The 16007-nt window shown below is 49.1% G+C and overlaps 1 protein-coding gene across 1 annotated transcript in view; it reads right to left on the bottom strand.

Annotated features, from left to right (window-relative positions):
- Nucleotides 1-13756, bottom strand: part of HID1 (HID1 domain containing) — a 32175-nt gene extending 18419 nt beyond the window's left edge. Inside the window, exons 1-3 of the mRNA XM_063352135.1 lie at nt 13527-13756; nt 5163-5312; nt 2606-2776 (exon numbers count right to left, since the gene is read on the bottom strand). Of these exons, the coding sequence (XP_063208205.1) occupies nt 2606-2776; nt 5163-5312; nt 13527-13592 (387 nt within the window). The 5' untranslated portion in view covers nt 13593-13756. The remainder of the gene's footprint in view (nt 1-2605; nt 2777-5162; nt 5313-13526) is intronic.
- Nucleotides 13757-16007: the final 2251 nt, after the last annotated feature.

Below are 16007 nucleotides of genomic sequence, written 5' to 3' on the forward strand. Positions count from 1 at the left end.
TAGAGGAAAGAAATTCCCCCCCGGAAGGTGATGACCAAACAGGAACAAGATCTTTAATGACATCAAACTTAGCAGACAAAGGCCTAGAGATGTTGGGGAAACAGAAGAGTAGCACTGGACCTTGCCACATGGAAATGCTTGACTTACTGAAGACAAGAGGAAAGGGAACCATTTACAGAGAAGAGGGTTTTACAGTCATGAAGGAGGGCGATTTGGATGGTGCACAGAGACAGCAACAGGAAGAAGCCAGCCAGTAGCAATAAGGTATAAAAACTCTCAAAGTCCTGCATGGTCTTCCCAGAACTGGTGATAGAACTGGAAGAGGCTGCATGCGACACGCAAGGGACCACCTCAGCCTGCCATGGCAGGGCAAGCATGACAGCAGAGGGGATTTTGCCATCTCCAGTGTTCAAAGCAATCACTCCAATCATGCATGGCTACTCCTCTGCAGCCGTTGCCACGGGAAACCTTACCAGATCCTGCCTGTCAAAGAGCATCCTGGATGGGAGGCCTTCCCCACAACACATTGGTGCTGGAGGGAAAGGCAGGGAGCAGGAATGGCAGGAGCTTATCTGTCTCAGCCAGGCCTCTGTCAGCCTGTGCACGACACATGGCTCTTAAATCACAGCAGGCAGCTAACGGAGATAATAGCCTGTATGGTTCTGACGTCTGCCTCAGCAACAGCAGGAAGATTAGTGTCAAACAGATCCCGGATGTAAGGAGAGGCCCAGAAAGGATGGATGGAGCTAGCACAGCAAAGATGCTTTTACTTGGGCTCACAGTCAGAGATGAAGTGACAAGTGTTAGTGTGCAATGGGATTTCTTTTCCAAGAATGATCTTTGCTAACATCACCTCAGCTGCCAGAAAAAAAGTCCCTGCAGGCTCTGGGTACTACCACATCCAAAACGGGTGACACCGAACAAAACAGAAGATCCGTACACAACACAGACTCCCTTACAGAAGGGAGGCACCCATGCTCCAGGAGCTCTGCCCTCCATCACTGCATCATGAAGCAGGCGAAGGATAATCGCAGAGATATTTACTAATGGTGCAGGCATGCCATCTTCTTCCCCTTCACTCCCCAGAGAGAAATCAGTCCTCAGACAGCAAAGCTGTCGCCTCTAGATTAGTCACAACCCCAGCCTCCCTAACGTCTCAGGGCTTTATTTGTTATCCCCTGCCAGACAGCTCAGCCGGCCGCACAGCTGCTTCTGCACATGGTTAAATAGTGGAGCATGCTGAACCAGAACAGTTCCACCGACATTCAAGGGGCACAACGCAGCAGGAGGGCTCCCAAACCCAGGACACATCCACTGGGCTGGATTGCCTTGCGGTTGACCCCACCACTCTAAGCCTGAGACACACTCTCTTCCAGGTGCTGAACAAGGTGGAAAAACAGTAATATCAGCAGCCTGTCTGGGTCAGAGCAGCAGGCACCCCATATGTTCGTTCCCAAAACAAGCTCCTCCATTGTTAAGCCTCTCCAGTACTCCCTGGCCCCTGCGGGGATGAAAGGATGGACAACCACCACCCTCCCAATCGCACAGGTCACATAACAGAGCAGGGCTGGCAAAGACTTCCCTTTCCACCACCCAGAATTTCCCCTTGAAGTGGCCTCAGGCAAAACAGATTAGAGGTGACAGGCAGAGACAGAGTAAGGTGCAAGGTTTGTACTATACCAACTACTGCCAATCCTTTATCACCTTCCCCAAAAACACTGCAGTACACTTAACGTTCATGGGAAACCACACTCTTCAGCACAGCCATGTTGACCTGCAGATTCATAAACTCATAGGAGAGCGCTCTCTACGCACAGAGTAAGCAGCTGCTGAGGGAGCAAGCGGGCAAATTCCTGGCTAACTCAACTGTGTTTTCAACACTATTTCTCCTATTTGCAGGAAATCCTAAAGCACTTTCACCCTGAGAGACACAGAAGAGCACTATTGTGCCCGCTCTCCAGACAGGGAAATGTAGGGATGTTCAAAGACCCCCCCCGAGTTTAGACACATCACTGACAGCACCAGAAACAGTACCTAATTCTGTAAGCACTCTTGTTCAATTGTGGGCTTCACGTATGAGGCTAGGCTCCAGTTAAAACTGTATCACTCAGTTCATAAGCAATGTATTGAGTCATGATGCAAAGAGTTTCTCTGGCACTATTTGCTTTAAATGTGGCATCGTAAAATCAGTGGAAATGACACCCTTTTTCAGTTTGACTTGAAACTTAAATCCATTTTGGTCAGTGGAATAAGGTCATTTCAGCCTAAGACAGTCACACAGCCTTTAGTACTGCTCTCACGTTCATTTCGATTCACACCTTTGGTTATACTGGAGAAGCCTTCCCTCACATACCAGCTCTCTCCTACAGCTACACACCTAAGTGAAGCATTCAGATGATGCAGCAACCTTTGCTAAACAAAGCAGCTGAGGGTGAGAGAAAAAGCAGCAAGAATGAAAGGAAGGAAAAGAACTTAGAAGGTGCCACCTAATTTCTGTCCAAATAGAAATAACTGGAATAAAGTTGCCCCAAAAAGCGTATAGGGTCTCCTTGCTGCAGCCTCCCCTTCACCCTCCAGAAAGAAGAATAAGTGCCAAGAGACAGACCCCTCCTCGGCCAGCCCCAGGGACAGTTGACCAGAAGAAACCTCTCCAGTCTGGGTCCTCAAAGATGTAAGGCAGGATACGGGTGAGGAGCCGGCAGCAGTTCAAGACGATTTGCCTTTCCTTCTCCGTGTGGCAGCCGCTCTCTGCTCCCTGCACCAGCTTCTCCACAGCCTGAAGAAGACAAAAGCAAGGCAGGTAGCGTTAGCCTGGACACAAGTTAGCAAGAGTTGGGCAGGTCCATCCTGCTGGTGACACCCTCACATAAGACTTATAAGCAGTTCTTGGAGACCATATTCTCCGAGTTTGATGGTACACGCACTGTTGCTGTTTGAACCACTGCAGAAATATAGTTAACAATCTTAGACCTTCTTGAATTCCTACTGTCCCACTGCAAGAGACCTCACACGCCAGGGTTAATCCACACAGCACACGTGTTGTGCCATGTGGGACAGGCGGCCACAGCACCAGAAGGCTCCTTCCAGCTCTGCTCCATGACACCACACACTGCAAAGAGCAAATCAGATTAATCAACCGCATCAGGTACACGAGACGCAGGCAGAATCAAGACAGCAGCACTGTGCTGCATGGTGTGAGGCGCTGGCAGGGGAAGACTGCACAGAAACACACAGAGTCTGACAGATCTATGTGTGCTATTGCGATTACAGCAGGGACCTCTCCTGACTCGGGAGGTGGAAGCTAAGCTGCTGCCTATGACTATTAAGTGTACGGATACAGCCTCCAGCAGAGTCTGTCAAGGTCCTGCTGCAGAGGAGGGTGGTAGCCCAGGTTTCCCCCACCCACCCTGTGAGTAGGACTGCTGTTCTGTAAAGAGCTTCTAGGCTGAGTCTCTGCAGTCCACCCGATCACTACCAAAACAGTCACACTGGGTTTTTCAGACTAGGATGTGGATCTTGCCAGGCAGCAACCATAGCCCCAGGAGGCAGCGGCAGGAGGTTTTACCCACAGACAGAAAAGGGCAGCTCCTTCCCCCAGCAGCTGCACCCACTTGTTCTTACTCCCTGATCCCAAGGGGAAACAGAGGGGGAATGAAAGACAAAACATTTACCAAGGGATCACCTTGCTGCTTTTTAATTCATGAGGTCATGTGTCCCTGCTTATTTTCATAGCAAACTGTCTGGGTCACTGACTCTGCTAGCCTGCGTCATTGACTTAATGGATATTTAAATGCCGTTTGTGTAGTCTCCATCCACACACTACTCTATGGCTGAGCTTAACTATTTTTTCAGGCACATTTATGACACTGTACAGTCTGAGTCTCCTGCCATGACTGCAAATGACATTTCAGCTATGCTGTTCTGCTCTCCACAAACATGCAGCACTGCTAAGTCCAGTGGCACACTGCACCTGGCACAGGTCAGGGCCCTCAGCCTAGGAAAAACACTGCAGGAGTCTGCAGGCTCCTCTGACCCTGATATCCCAAGATCTAGGACTCCTGGACAAACAGTCCTGCAATGACCAGGTCTCCCAACACATCTGCTTCCAGTAGAGAGAAGAGATCATACTTTAAGTCTTGGTTTTGGGGGAAAGAGGACATAGACAGAGGTTATGTGGTCAGTACAGGTCTCCTCAGCCCTTCTCGATTCCCAAGCTGCTGACTGCCAGAAGCCAGGAGACAGCACTAGGGAAGAACCATTCAATTTTTCCTCATTTTTGTATTCTTTCTCAAATATGCACTACAGGCCTCCGTCTGAGACACGATTCCCAGTCAGAGGTACCTTCAATATGATTCAATAGGTCTCACTCACATTTTGTAGAGCAGGAAAGAAAAACAGGATTGCAACAGTCATTTAAAACTGGAAAAATGCCATTCCAAATGTTTCCAGTACAACAAATTCAAGGCTACTCTTTGTATGGCTCAAATCAGGAGCAGAATTAACACCTGCACTCTCCCAGGCAGAGTAAGTCTCAGGCTGTTCCCTGAGCAGCGTCAACTGTTGTTCACCAGCTTGACATTTTGCCAAATTTGGCAGGGTAGGAAACGTGAGTCAGTGTCCCCTGTGCTGCACTTAAGGGCATGGCAACACCAGAAGCAGCATCAGGGTCGTTCTGATGTCACAGCAGAAAGAAGAAAAGTCTTAAGATCTCCCTTGAACTTAATCCAGGCACTTTTATAGTGAAAAACTCCACAGTGGGATCTGTGAGCTTAAAGCCAGACTGATGCATGGTGAGGAGCAATTAGATGCAGAGAGGGAATCAGATGTTTCAGCCTCACCACAAATACGCAGCCTTGGTACAAAGTCACCTAAGCAGGAAACAGTTTTCACAGCAGGGAAGACGCAAGAGGGCAAGGTGAAACACAGGAAGGGGACAGGAGAAAAAACGCTCCTAAGTGAGTAAATGCCAGCTGTGGTCAGTCCTAAACCAAGAGAGGATGGGCTCAGAGTTACCATCAGGAGGAGAAAGGGACAAGCAAGCACATCATGGGGTACAAGGAAATAATGTGGTACCTGTCGCCCCTTGGGAGCCACAGGACTATTGATCCAGGGACAGCCCCCTACTAGCACAGCACCAAGGAAGACAACAGCACCAACCTTACCTTATAACACAAAGTCGCCAAGTTTGAAGGCGATTCTTCTCTCACTGCTCGTATCTCTGCAGCTGGTACAAGGGCAAAGACATCCTGCACTGAAGTGGCTGTGTCTGCCCAGAACTGGTCCCAAAAGGCATCATCCGTTGCCTCCACAGGCTGTGAAGAGACAAACGTGGTTACAGATACAGAACTATCATTCCATGAGGTCCAAACGTCAGTGATTATGTCTGACTTGGTGACGGGACCGGGCACAGAAGTTGTTCAATAAAACATATGGCACTGGTTTTGTACCTCAACCTCTTTGTTACCAGGGATTTGACTGATTGGATCTCACAGAGAATTCCCTCAGCAAGGGGATGAGCAACAAGACATTTATGTGACCAACTCTATCGGACTCTCCAAGTATTTCACGGAGTCACAACATACAGGAGGCCTCCTGCTTGTCTACAATCTAGGGATGTATTACAAGATCTTTACTGGTGAGCATGGGCCAGGCTGCTGTCATGCACTCTGTCACCTTCAGATTCCCTGAGCGTGCACTGGAATTGCTTCTATTGTAACCAAAGTCTCAAGGAAGCAATCAGGGACATCTCACATTAGGGCATGAACAGACCCATGGAACTGACAGACCCACCCCAAAGCACTTACAGATGCAACAAAATTGATCTTTCTGAATCAAATATTTATGGGGAACTGGACTCAGTGCAGCTGATTGCAGCCAAGGCTTTGTTCTTAAAAAGCACTAAGCGTGCAATTCAAAGAGGAAGATGGAAGGAGGAGACTCAGATACCAAAAAAAGCAATCCATTTCAGACCTGTGGTCTGAGAAGCCCACTCCTCGTGCCTGGGAATACCTCTCCCAATTACCTTTTCTGGCTCTGCAGGTGCAGACAACCCCCTCTTTCACCAACACTGTTGTCCCCTTTTCACAGTGAGAGAAGAAGGATTCTCCTCAAGCGCACCCTGAAACCCCAGTGCTAGGGATGCTTGCCACGAGGACGAACTGTTTGCCAGACTGCAGCTGGAAAGACAGCTCTGTACAGTTGGCTGCAGTGTCCCGATGTTATTTCCTCCAGCTTCTTCCTGACAGAGCGACATCAACTTAGAAATCAAAACAACAATGACGACAATCTGGGTGTCAGGTTATACATGGTTGAACAAAGCAGACTGGACGTTGTTTTGCCCTTTATGGCTTTGCAGAGCCAGAGAACAGCGCTGGACATTCAAGGTGAAGCAGAGGCTCAGACACACGGGGCCAGGGGTGTCTCCAACCCTGTGGAAGCCTGGCGACGACCTGCCCCTCCCCAGAAGATGAAAATGCCAGCACTGTTTGCTGAACAAGAAGGCATCTCCATTAGACAATATCTCAGGCATCCAAAGCCTGGGAGCTCTGAACGATCAGGAAAGACTTAACTTTTCAGCCAGCCTAAAACTAAGCACGGCTCTTCCCATCTAAATGCTGACACTTGCCAAGAGATAGGCATTGCCCAAACAAGGCTGCGAGCGCTCATCCAGCTCAAGGATGCTGCTACAGGGCTGGCATAAATACACGTGTATTTATGCCAAGCAGTGTGAAAGAGATGGATTCACAATTTCAGTCAGAAGAGGAAAATGGCAGCTTTTCCAGGAGTTCCTCCAGCCGTGCTGAGGTGCGGTGACACGCTTGGCAGGTCAGAAGAGCCGTCAGCCTGAGCACCCCCAGCCCTCAGCTTGGGGTGAGGGGGAGCCTCCTGCCCACAACATGCAGCAGCTCTAAAGCAAACAGCAGCTCTCCCTAACTGCAATAATCAGCAGCGTGGGCGGGTCTACCATGTCAGATGGAAAAGGGGCAAAAACATGAATGTGTGTTTAACTTAAACAATTCCTGCCCACTCCCAGCTCTGCTGTAGTAGGCAGAAAACTTGCCCAGCTCTATGCTGTTACTAAATGCAGCCAAGGCGCGACTCCAGGGAGAACAGCTCATTCACAGCTCTGACACTAAGAAGTGCTGCATTTCCCCCATTGCTATCACCTCCTGAATTAACAGCCACAGTCTTTGAGCAGGTGATATGTCACTACCACCCAAAGGCCAGAAAGTGAGAGGGGCAGGCAGGCAGCTGGCCGCCAAACTGGTATAGCAGGTTGCTGCCCTGCAGCTCTCTGCCTTAACACTCCGCTGCCATAGAGGCTGCTTATTGCTTGTCCTAGTCCCTCCAGCCATGCAATCAATCAGCCCAAGCGACTTCCCAGCCTTTAAAAATAAAACCAGAAAAAAAAAAAAAACCCACACGTATTTACGCACCTTCTTAAACTCTGCTCTACTGCTGAAACGCTCTTCATTTTATCACCTGGCCACCAAAGCAAGTTCCCACCAAACCCCTTTCCAAGGGAAGAGCAACTTTTTCCAAACAGTTCAAGATCACAGCCCCTCAGCAGGGATCTGTAGGAACAGCCAAGTGTTTACAGCCTGGCTTTCAGCTTCCTGAGTGTGCAACAGAGCTGTGCTCTTTGTAACCTGGGCATGAAATGCTTAAATGGAAGCAAAGCCATTTTGCAAATCGCATCTCTAATAACACTCCTCAAAGAGAGACAAGTATTTGGAAATCCAATCCATGTAATGTATGAAACAGCCTACACTTCCTACACCCCCTTTTAACCACGTACCACAACCGCATGTATAATTGCCACATGTACCTACTGGCTGCCTGCCACAGCCACTCCCACCAACAACAGTGAGCACAATTGCTGCTAATTGGAGATCATGCATAAATAATGGGCTTCACTCTCATCTAGAGGGGAAGAAGAAAAACATTTTCCCCCAGTAGACACAGATCCTTTTACGTCCCACTAGCCTGAGGCCTCCTCAGAGGTTGAACACAGCCGCTGTTTTACAGATGGTAACACAACAGCTAACAGGGATTGAAGAACATGGTCTCTTGACTAAAATTACATGGAGGTAGAGAAGCACAGAAGCAATTACCCAAGTTGCAACATTGGATGCTGCAGCCACATTAATGTCACGGCTGCCATCTTGGCAAGCAGATTACGCTAAAATACCATTTCTTTCATTCTGAATAGCTGCAGCAAGACAGCTCCTCACCCAACAGATGGTATCCCGTGTACAATCCTGGGACATGGATTCAGTACTGAGTCACTCACATCCCTGCAGCCCCCCTATTTTAATTAACAGTCTGGCATCATGAAGCTACTCAATTCACATAATATTCACCTCCGTGATAGAACATTACTGGATGTTTTTAAGCTGATTGTATTCTGCACACAGCATCTCTGGGGATCTAAATATCCATTTCCTCATGCTGAGCTCATCCAACAACCTGTATCCAGCTCACAGAGAAGGGAAATACAGAGACCTAGAACAGTCTTGTTCATCAGCCATGGAGATCTTCACTTGGAAATTTCAAGATTTAGTTACAAGTGTTGGTACTGCACATGCTGCAGTAACATATCCGACAACACCGCAGCTAGCCTGGACAGTGCTTTAAGCAGAAGAGCTCATGAGGAGCTGAATCCTCACCAGCAATGCTCTGAGCTGAGGCCACTTTGGATCCTCTAGAGCAGCACAGATGTGTCCTCTCTTGGGAAGGGAGCTGCAGCACACAGACAAGGAGGAGTTTGACGTTCCTCCAACACAGTGCAGACAACCAGCTTTGTATCAGTGGTGCAATAAGAATAAGAACTTCATCATTGCTGCAAGAATCAAGGGATCGGTAGCTCAACTCTCCTCTGGAAACAAAACCAGCACATCTGGAGAGCAAAGGAAGTTCCTGACCCTCCCATGCACCCCACCGCAGAGGCTGCTGAAGTTACAGAGGTAACTGGCAGAGAGAGATGCTGCTGCCTGAACCAAGCTCTCCACACCAAACGGAGGAGATGACAGTAGTGCAGAGTGGTTGGCAGAGCTGAGGTGACGTGACATCTCAGTGTGGGCAAAGAGGGAGACTTCTGCCTGCAGTTCACCTGGGCAAGGTGTAAAGACCTCCTACCCGCGTGCTGGACACACAAAGGCAGAACCGGTCCTACTGGACACCTCCAGTCTTTATTTCCCAATAGTTATAAATGTTGGATTTCAGGTTCTTTAAAGCACGCCACACACACACACTGCAGGAGTCAGAAAAGAAAGACGCTTGGTTTGCAAGCATCTTGCCGGTTACTGAAAGGAGAATCACAGCCCTGAACAGGCCATCCCCAGGGAAACATGATACGTCACAGGAAACAGGAAAACAGAGTGGAGCTGACCATGTCCTAAAAACAGGAAAAGGTCCCAAGGCACAGCCTCCCCCCACTCGGTACTGTCCTCAGCCTTTAAATAGTACCACCTTCGCTTTCTCTTTCAGCTACGGTGCCTCACAAACTCAGCCAGGGTGAGTGCTTGCACCCTCCTCCCAATCAAGAGCTCTCTGGACTTCCACCTTTACATTGAATGCCCATTCCCAACAATTCCTTCAACACATCCCTTCCAGAGGACTGTCCTTAAACCAATTCTGAGGTTGCTGCAAATCGCCAGCGGAGAATCAAGAGGGCAAGCAGCCACTAGTCTCGCTCACCGTATTCTCCTTTTGCTTCTTGCCAACACATCAACTGAGCACCCCATCAATCTAGGTAGCGAGACGTTTGGGGCAGGGACTCTCCTTTTTTCTGGCACTCGACAGCAGAGCAGGTCCCTCATCCCTCACCAGGCTTTCCAGCCAGTACTACACAAGCTTGGATAGTATGTAAGAGCAGGGTGCTCCTTTCCACCCCAAATGAGGCAGAACTGTGGCATGTAATGACCACAGAGCCATTCATGCAGCACTTGATTGAGCTCTAGGACATCAGGCAACCCTGCAGGTTCAGTGGATTAGTTTGAGGCAATTCACGCACCCTCGTGGCACCTGTTTGTGCGCCACTGTGCAAAAGGAAAGTCTGAGGACAGATTTATTCAAAACGTTAATAACTAGCACGATTTCATCCCTGCTGCTAAGGACAGCAGCTCCACACAAATTTCAGAGCAACAATAATGTTTTCTATAGGATCTTTGCAGTCAGCAGTGCAGAATCAAGGAGAGACTCCACACGAGTCTGTCGCCAGTTCTCTGCTCCCACAGTGTTGCAAAGGAAACCAGAAAATGGGATTTGTGGAAGGGAAAGCCTAGGACAAAAGTCAGCTGGGTGAAGTGTTAGTTACAGCTTTGTTTTTAAGACAACAACTTTGCTTTTGATCAACCTGAGAGACTTGTATACTTGAATCAAGCTTGAATGCTATCAGAAATAGGCCACCAGAAACGGACCTCTCTCTAAGCACAAGATGAACTTTTATCAGGCTCAAATTAACAGCCTGTTCTACTACTGCATTTGCGCATCAGGGATAAAGAAAGGACAGGAGTTTGCCTCTCATGTTTAATCCTTCCTGTCTCTTTAAAAGCAGAGGCATAGCTAGCATCAAAATCAAACAAGCTGATACACAAGATCAAAATTCTTATCTTCTAGTCGGTTGCTTGCAGAAACCACTTAATAGCCAACTGGCTGAGAAAAGAAAATGTGTTTCCCCAGCAGTTAAGACTCCCAGCTTCAGTTCCCTGCTCTGCCACTGGCTAGTTGTCATGCTCACAATCTATGTTCCCCTTCACCTGTTAAGTAGACAGAATTTTTATGGGCAATTTGGGAGGGCTCACGCATTCTTTATGATAAAGCACACCTGGTTTATTATTAAAAGGGTGGGCCCTATCAATTTAAAGGTGTGCAGTGTAATGTAGTATATAAGTATCATATAAAAATCCTAAAGCCTGTTTCTCCATGTGTGATTATAAATATACATCTGTAACACAAGCTAATTCCTTCCTTCTGGTATGACTGCCCTTTTTTAATCACTGAAATCATTCTGAAGTGATTTTTCTTTTTTAATACTCTTACACATTGAGCATTTCTCTTTGGCAACTAAAAAATTCAATTAAGTCAATTTCATTTGTGTCTGGACTTGGTTTGACTTTCAAGTTCTGGGCTCCACATCTGCTACAAGCATTCAAGTGCTATGTTCCTTACAGATTTTCATTTTTTTTAAAAATGTTCACACAGGAACACTCATGTTTTTTAATTAACAAAAGCCTGGAGATTTGCACATCAGGGATGTGCAGGAAAGCCCTGCACATGCAGGAAAGCCTGGAGATTATAAGAACTTATTTTTAAGAAAAAATTAACTTCAGTACCAACTCTGAACCTTCACCAGTGAGTGAACAGTGCTTTCTGCTCAACCACTTCCTTCCATTGGAGCCCTAGGAAACACCGCATAGTGCATTACTAAGGTCACAGTTTCATGCTACCAACGATTTGACAAAAATCTATTTGTCCAGCTACCTGATGTCAGAGGATAAGGCTGCAAAAAAGGAGACATGCTGCTGAGAAAGCAAAGCGTATTTTGAGCTAATAGCTTTGAAGTGGGAATTTGACTCTGTCCGTTAGTGCAGCGTGGTTTTGAATCCAGGGTCTCATGAACTAGGAGGTTACACAAAGGTTACTGCTGGTACGAGCTCAGAAGGCCCCAGGAGAGTCCAGTCACGCATCCTGCACAAGCAAACACCACTGCCCTTCTACAGTATGTAAATATGGGAGCGCCAACACCCCGCCCTTCTTCCACATGGCAGTTAGCCTCACCTAGACCACAAAGACGTGAAACGAATCCAGCCAAGAATGAAGCTTTTTCTCCTTCCTTTATTCGGGGCCCCAGTGAACCTTCTTTCATTACACTCATCAATAAAATGGGGGATGGGAGAGCTCTCTTCTTGGCTAGCGATGTGAAGGATTGCCTCATACAGGATTTTCTTTGTGAGCAGCAGACTGAGAAGATCCCTAGAGCTAACACAGGCACTGAGAAACTAGGCCTGATTTTATTTTTTCCCCCATCTCACTTTATATGCATGCTTCCCAGCAGAGGAAGGACAGTCCAAAGCTGAAGATACTGTGAACTAATGGGCTTCCAGAAAAGACTTTGGAATAATCCCTTCAGACATTAATTCCTCCACTTCTGGTTTTACCTAGGGATGCTGTAGAATATCCACAATTAAAGGTTTTTAAGAGCATGTTCACAAAAGCCATTCCAGAGCAATGCAGACAGAAGTGATACTGCTTTGCAAAGTATAAACACAATGTCTCAAAGGCTCTTCTAGCCTTACTTTCTAGGATTCATTTCCCATCCCTAGTCTTCATCTCTTGAGTTTTCACAGATTTTCTCATATTACCCTTTACCCCTTTTGCATCTATACCCATTTCTTCTGAGTTCATTCCCCATCATTAAATATTTTTCTACCATCATCCCCAAGTTTTCTTAGCAGCTGTTATTCCCTCACGACCAAAGGCGGCTCAGAACAGCATTTCTTCACTGTATCTCAGAAGAACCTGAGATGCAATCTCTCCATAGAGCAAAATCCCTCCGCTCCTTAGACAGAAGGACAGTCTACTGGTTTTCTGTCAGTGTGCTGCTGGACTCCCAACTTAAGACAAAAACTAAACTAGCTCCCATGACATGAGCAGCATGTGTTAGACCTCTAGGCAACCACCTTCCCCATACACAGTCCTGACTTTCTTTCACTTAACTCCTCCTCCTCTTCAGCCTGCAGAAATAAAGCAGTATTTCACAGGTCACAAATGGAATCTGCATCTGTTGCAAAAAGGACGCCCCAACAGCATGGATGGCCAACAGCCCTTTCAATCTCCACTAATTATTTAGGGGGGTGGGGGGGGAAGACACAGAAAAGGGGGCAATGCCAAACCTTGTGATGATGTAAACCTGCAGCTGAATACATCAGAAACTGTGCACATCCCTCACGACAGCAGCGCCTCGGTCTGCTACCACAGAACGCTGTTTAGCAAAGCGCAAGATGTCAGGGGAGGCAAGAGCCGTGATACAGACACGGCCCTGCCAGACCTGACGGCTGCCCCCAGGAACCCACCAGTCCCCCGAGGCAGATCGCGGCCTTACGGGCGTTACTCGTGCCCCTCCACAGACCAGCGATACGGCGGATGGCAGCAGCCTGCCCAGAGACCCCCATCAGCTCCCCAACCTTAGGGCAAGGCCTCACCGGGAGAGCCTGGAGCAGAGCCAGACATGGCTGAAGCCCCCAGAGGTGCTGTCACCTCCGCCCGGAGCCCGGCGGGTCCCCCGCAGCGTGCAGCCCTGTCCCCATGTTCATGGCACCCGGGCAGGGCCGGGGGAGAGGGGCCTGTCAGCCCGCCCCAGCTGCCCCCGACCATCCCCGGCCCCTCACAGCCGGGGGAGGCCGCGCCTCAGGGCAGGCGGGCGGCTCCCGACATGGCGGCCCCCCCTCACCTCACCCACCGCCCGCCATAGCGGCTCCCCCCTCCGCTTACCTCACCCACCGCCCGACATGGCGGCCCCTCACCTGTGTCTTGGTGGTGAGCTGGATCACCGCCTTCCTGAAGTTGAGCTTGGAGTCGGCGCTGCCCATGGCGCGGCCCGGCGGGGCTGCGGCCTGCCAGCCGCCGCGGGCAGGGCTGTCCCCTCACGCCGCCGATCCCGCCTCCCCTCCGCGGGCCGCCGCTGCCGCCATCCCCGTTCCCCGCGCCGGCGGCTCTCCCTGCCTCCCTCCTGTCAAACCCGGCCTCGCCGGTCCCGGCCCTCCCTCCCCTCCTCCCGCATCCCTCCCTCCGCCCACGGCTCCTCCTCCGCCGGCCCTCCATCGCGCCTTCCTCCCCCTTCCCCAAGCATTCCCATCTCCGTCTGCCATCCCTGCCCCGCTTCACCCCTTCCCTCATCCTCCTGCTGGCAGCCCTTTCCTTCCGTCCCCTTTTAGCCCCCCATGGCCGTGCTCCCCCCGCACCCTCCCTCTTCTCCCCTCTCCATGATTGCCCGTGGCAGAGCACAGCTTTCCTCCTCTCATCCTCCTCTAGCCCTTCCTCGCTCTCCCCTCTGGCCCAGGCTCCCTCTGCCATGTCTCCCCTGCCCCTCACCTTCCCTGGCAGCCCCCATCCTCCTCTTCTTCCCCAGCCTTTGCCTTCTGCTTCCCCCGACCCCATCTTGCCCCTTTCTCCCCCCATCCTGCCCTATTCTTTCTTCCCTCTGCCCACACCCTTTGTCCCCCGAAGCCCCTTTGCTCAGCCACAAGCCCCACAACATCTCCAGCTAGCCACAGCTGAGAGCCCATCAGCCTGTCCCCGAGCCGGGATGGTCGGGAGGCACAGCGGGATGCAGAGGAAATGGCTTCTCCCTGCTCCTGGGTTGACACGGGGCCAGGAAGGAGCAGGCTTGTAACAAATACCCTGCACAAGCACCTTGTGACGAGCTCCTTGCATGTGGTGACCCATTAACCCTGATTAAATTCTACCCACCTGCAAGGAGCGGATGTTTTATTACCCTGGGGACGGGGAATTCAGGATTTGGCCCTCACTGAACACCTCAAAGCAGCTGTTAGAGGCGGCTCAGCGGTGCCTTTGAAGCTGTCGTCACTGTTTTCTGCACCAAGCAGCTCTATGAACTGCAGGCAGGTCTTTTTGGTGGCGCTGAGTTACATTTCACATGCTCAGCTCTGCAAACCTCCTTTCTTCAGAGGAAATGAGGTAATTCTAATCCTTTTGCAAAAGAAAGAAACGTGCTGACTCCCCAGCTGGGGCAGGCTGTGGGAATTCTCATTTGTTGGCATATAACCTGTACAGAAATCACCGATGTTTGATTCTATCGAGTGACAGGTCAGATCTGAGACATTCTTGTAAAACCTACAGCAAAAAAATACTTTCACAAAACCACGTCACCTGGCTTCTGCTGCCAAACAGCCTAAGGCTTTGCATCCAAGCATTCACTTGCTCAGTATGGCTACACTACAGATAAATGATAATAATTTATTCTTAGGAACAGAATACTTTTCACAATTAATTACTTTTCACGATTAATAGAATAGTTAAATTGGAAGAGATCTACAATGATCACCTAGCCCAACCACCTGACCACTTTGGGGCTGACCAAAAGTTAAAGTATGTTATTAAGGGCATTGTCCAAATGTCTCTTCAACACTGACAGGCATAAGAAAGTAAGATTTTTTTCCCATTTCTGAATAAAAATAGCTTAGAAAAAGATCTCAGAGCCAGTCAGAGATGGCTTTCTCCCAGACACACCGAAAGCCCTTGATTATCTTTGCTGAGTTATAAAGGCCAGGTTAAAAGAGACTCCTGGATTCTGGTCTGCAACTGCATTAAGGCAGAAGACTTTCCAGACAGTCACTGAATTTGGGGAGCGTGTAGATGGTTATAGAGAGGTCTGTGAGGAGAGGAATCACCTATAATTTCTTCTTATTCCCTGCTTTATATCCGTCCTCTGCTGCTGTACACGAGAGCTGAGTACTAGCCACGGCTTTAATCACCCAGGGGCTCCCAGCTGCCTGTCACTGCTGGATTGAACGGAGTTTTCTGACAAAGATTCCATCTTTTCTGGATGCACAGTTGGCTGCTCGTGCGTAAACATCTTATATTGCCTTTTCTGTAGGCACCACTGCAAGGTAATGCAATCAAGAATAAACCCAGGGAGTTCCATCACACAGAAGACCAAAAAAAGTCATCCAACCCCACTGTCACATGAGTTAATTTGGACCTTAGAGTCTCTGGTGGATTCCAGGGCTGACAAGACAAACAAACCCCCTTGGACCAAACCCCCCTTGGACCTTGTCTTATGAGGACTGGCTGAGAGAACTGGGGTTGTTCAGCCTGGAGAAGAGAAGGTTACTGGGAGACCTTAGCGCCTCTTCCAGTACCTAAAGGGGCTAAAGAAAGGAAAGATGGGTACAAGCTTTTTAGCAGGGCCTGTTGTGATAGGACAAAGCGTAATGGCTTTAAACTAAAGGAGGGAAGACTTAGACTAGATGTAAGGAAGAAAT

Source organism: Chroicocephalus ridibundus, chromosome 14 (assembly GCF_963924245.1).
Source record: "Chroicocephalus ridibundus chromosome 14, bChrRid1.1, whole genome shotgun sequence".
NCBI classification, from domain to species: domain Eukaryota; kingdom Metazoa; phylum Chordata; class Aves; order Charadriiformes; family Laridae; genus Chroicocephalus; species Chroicocephalus ridibundus.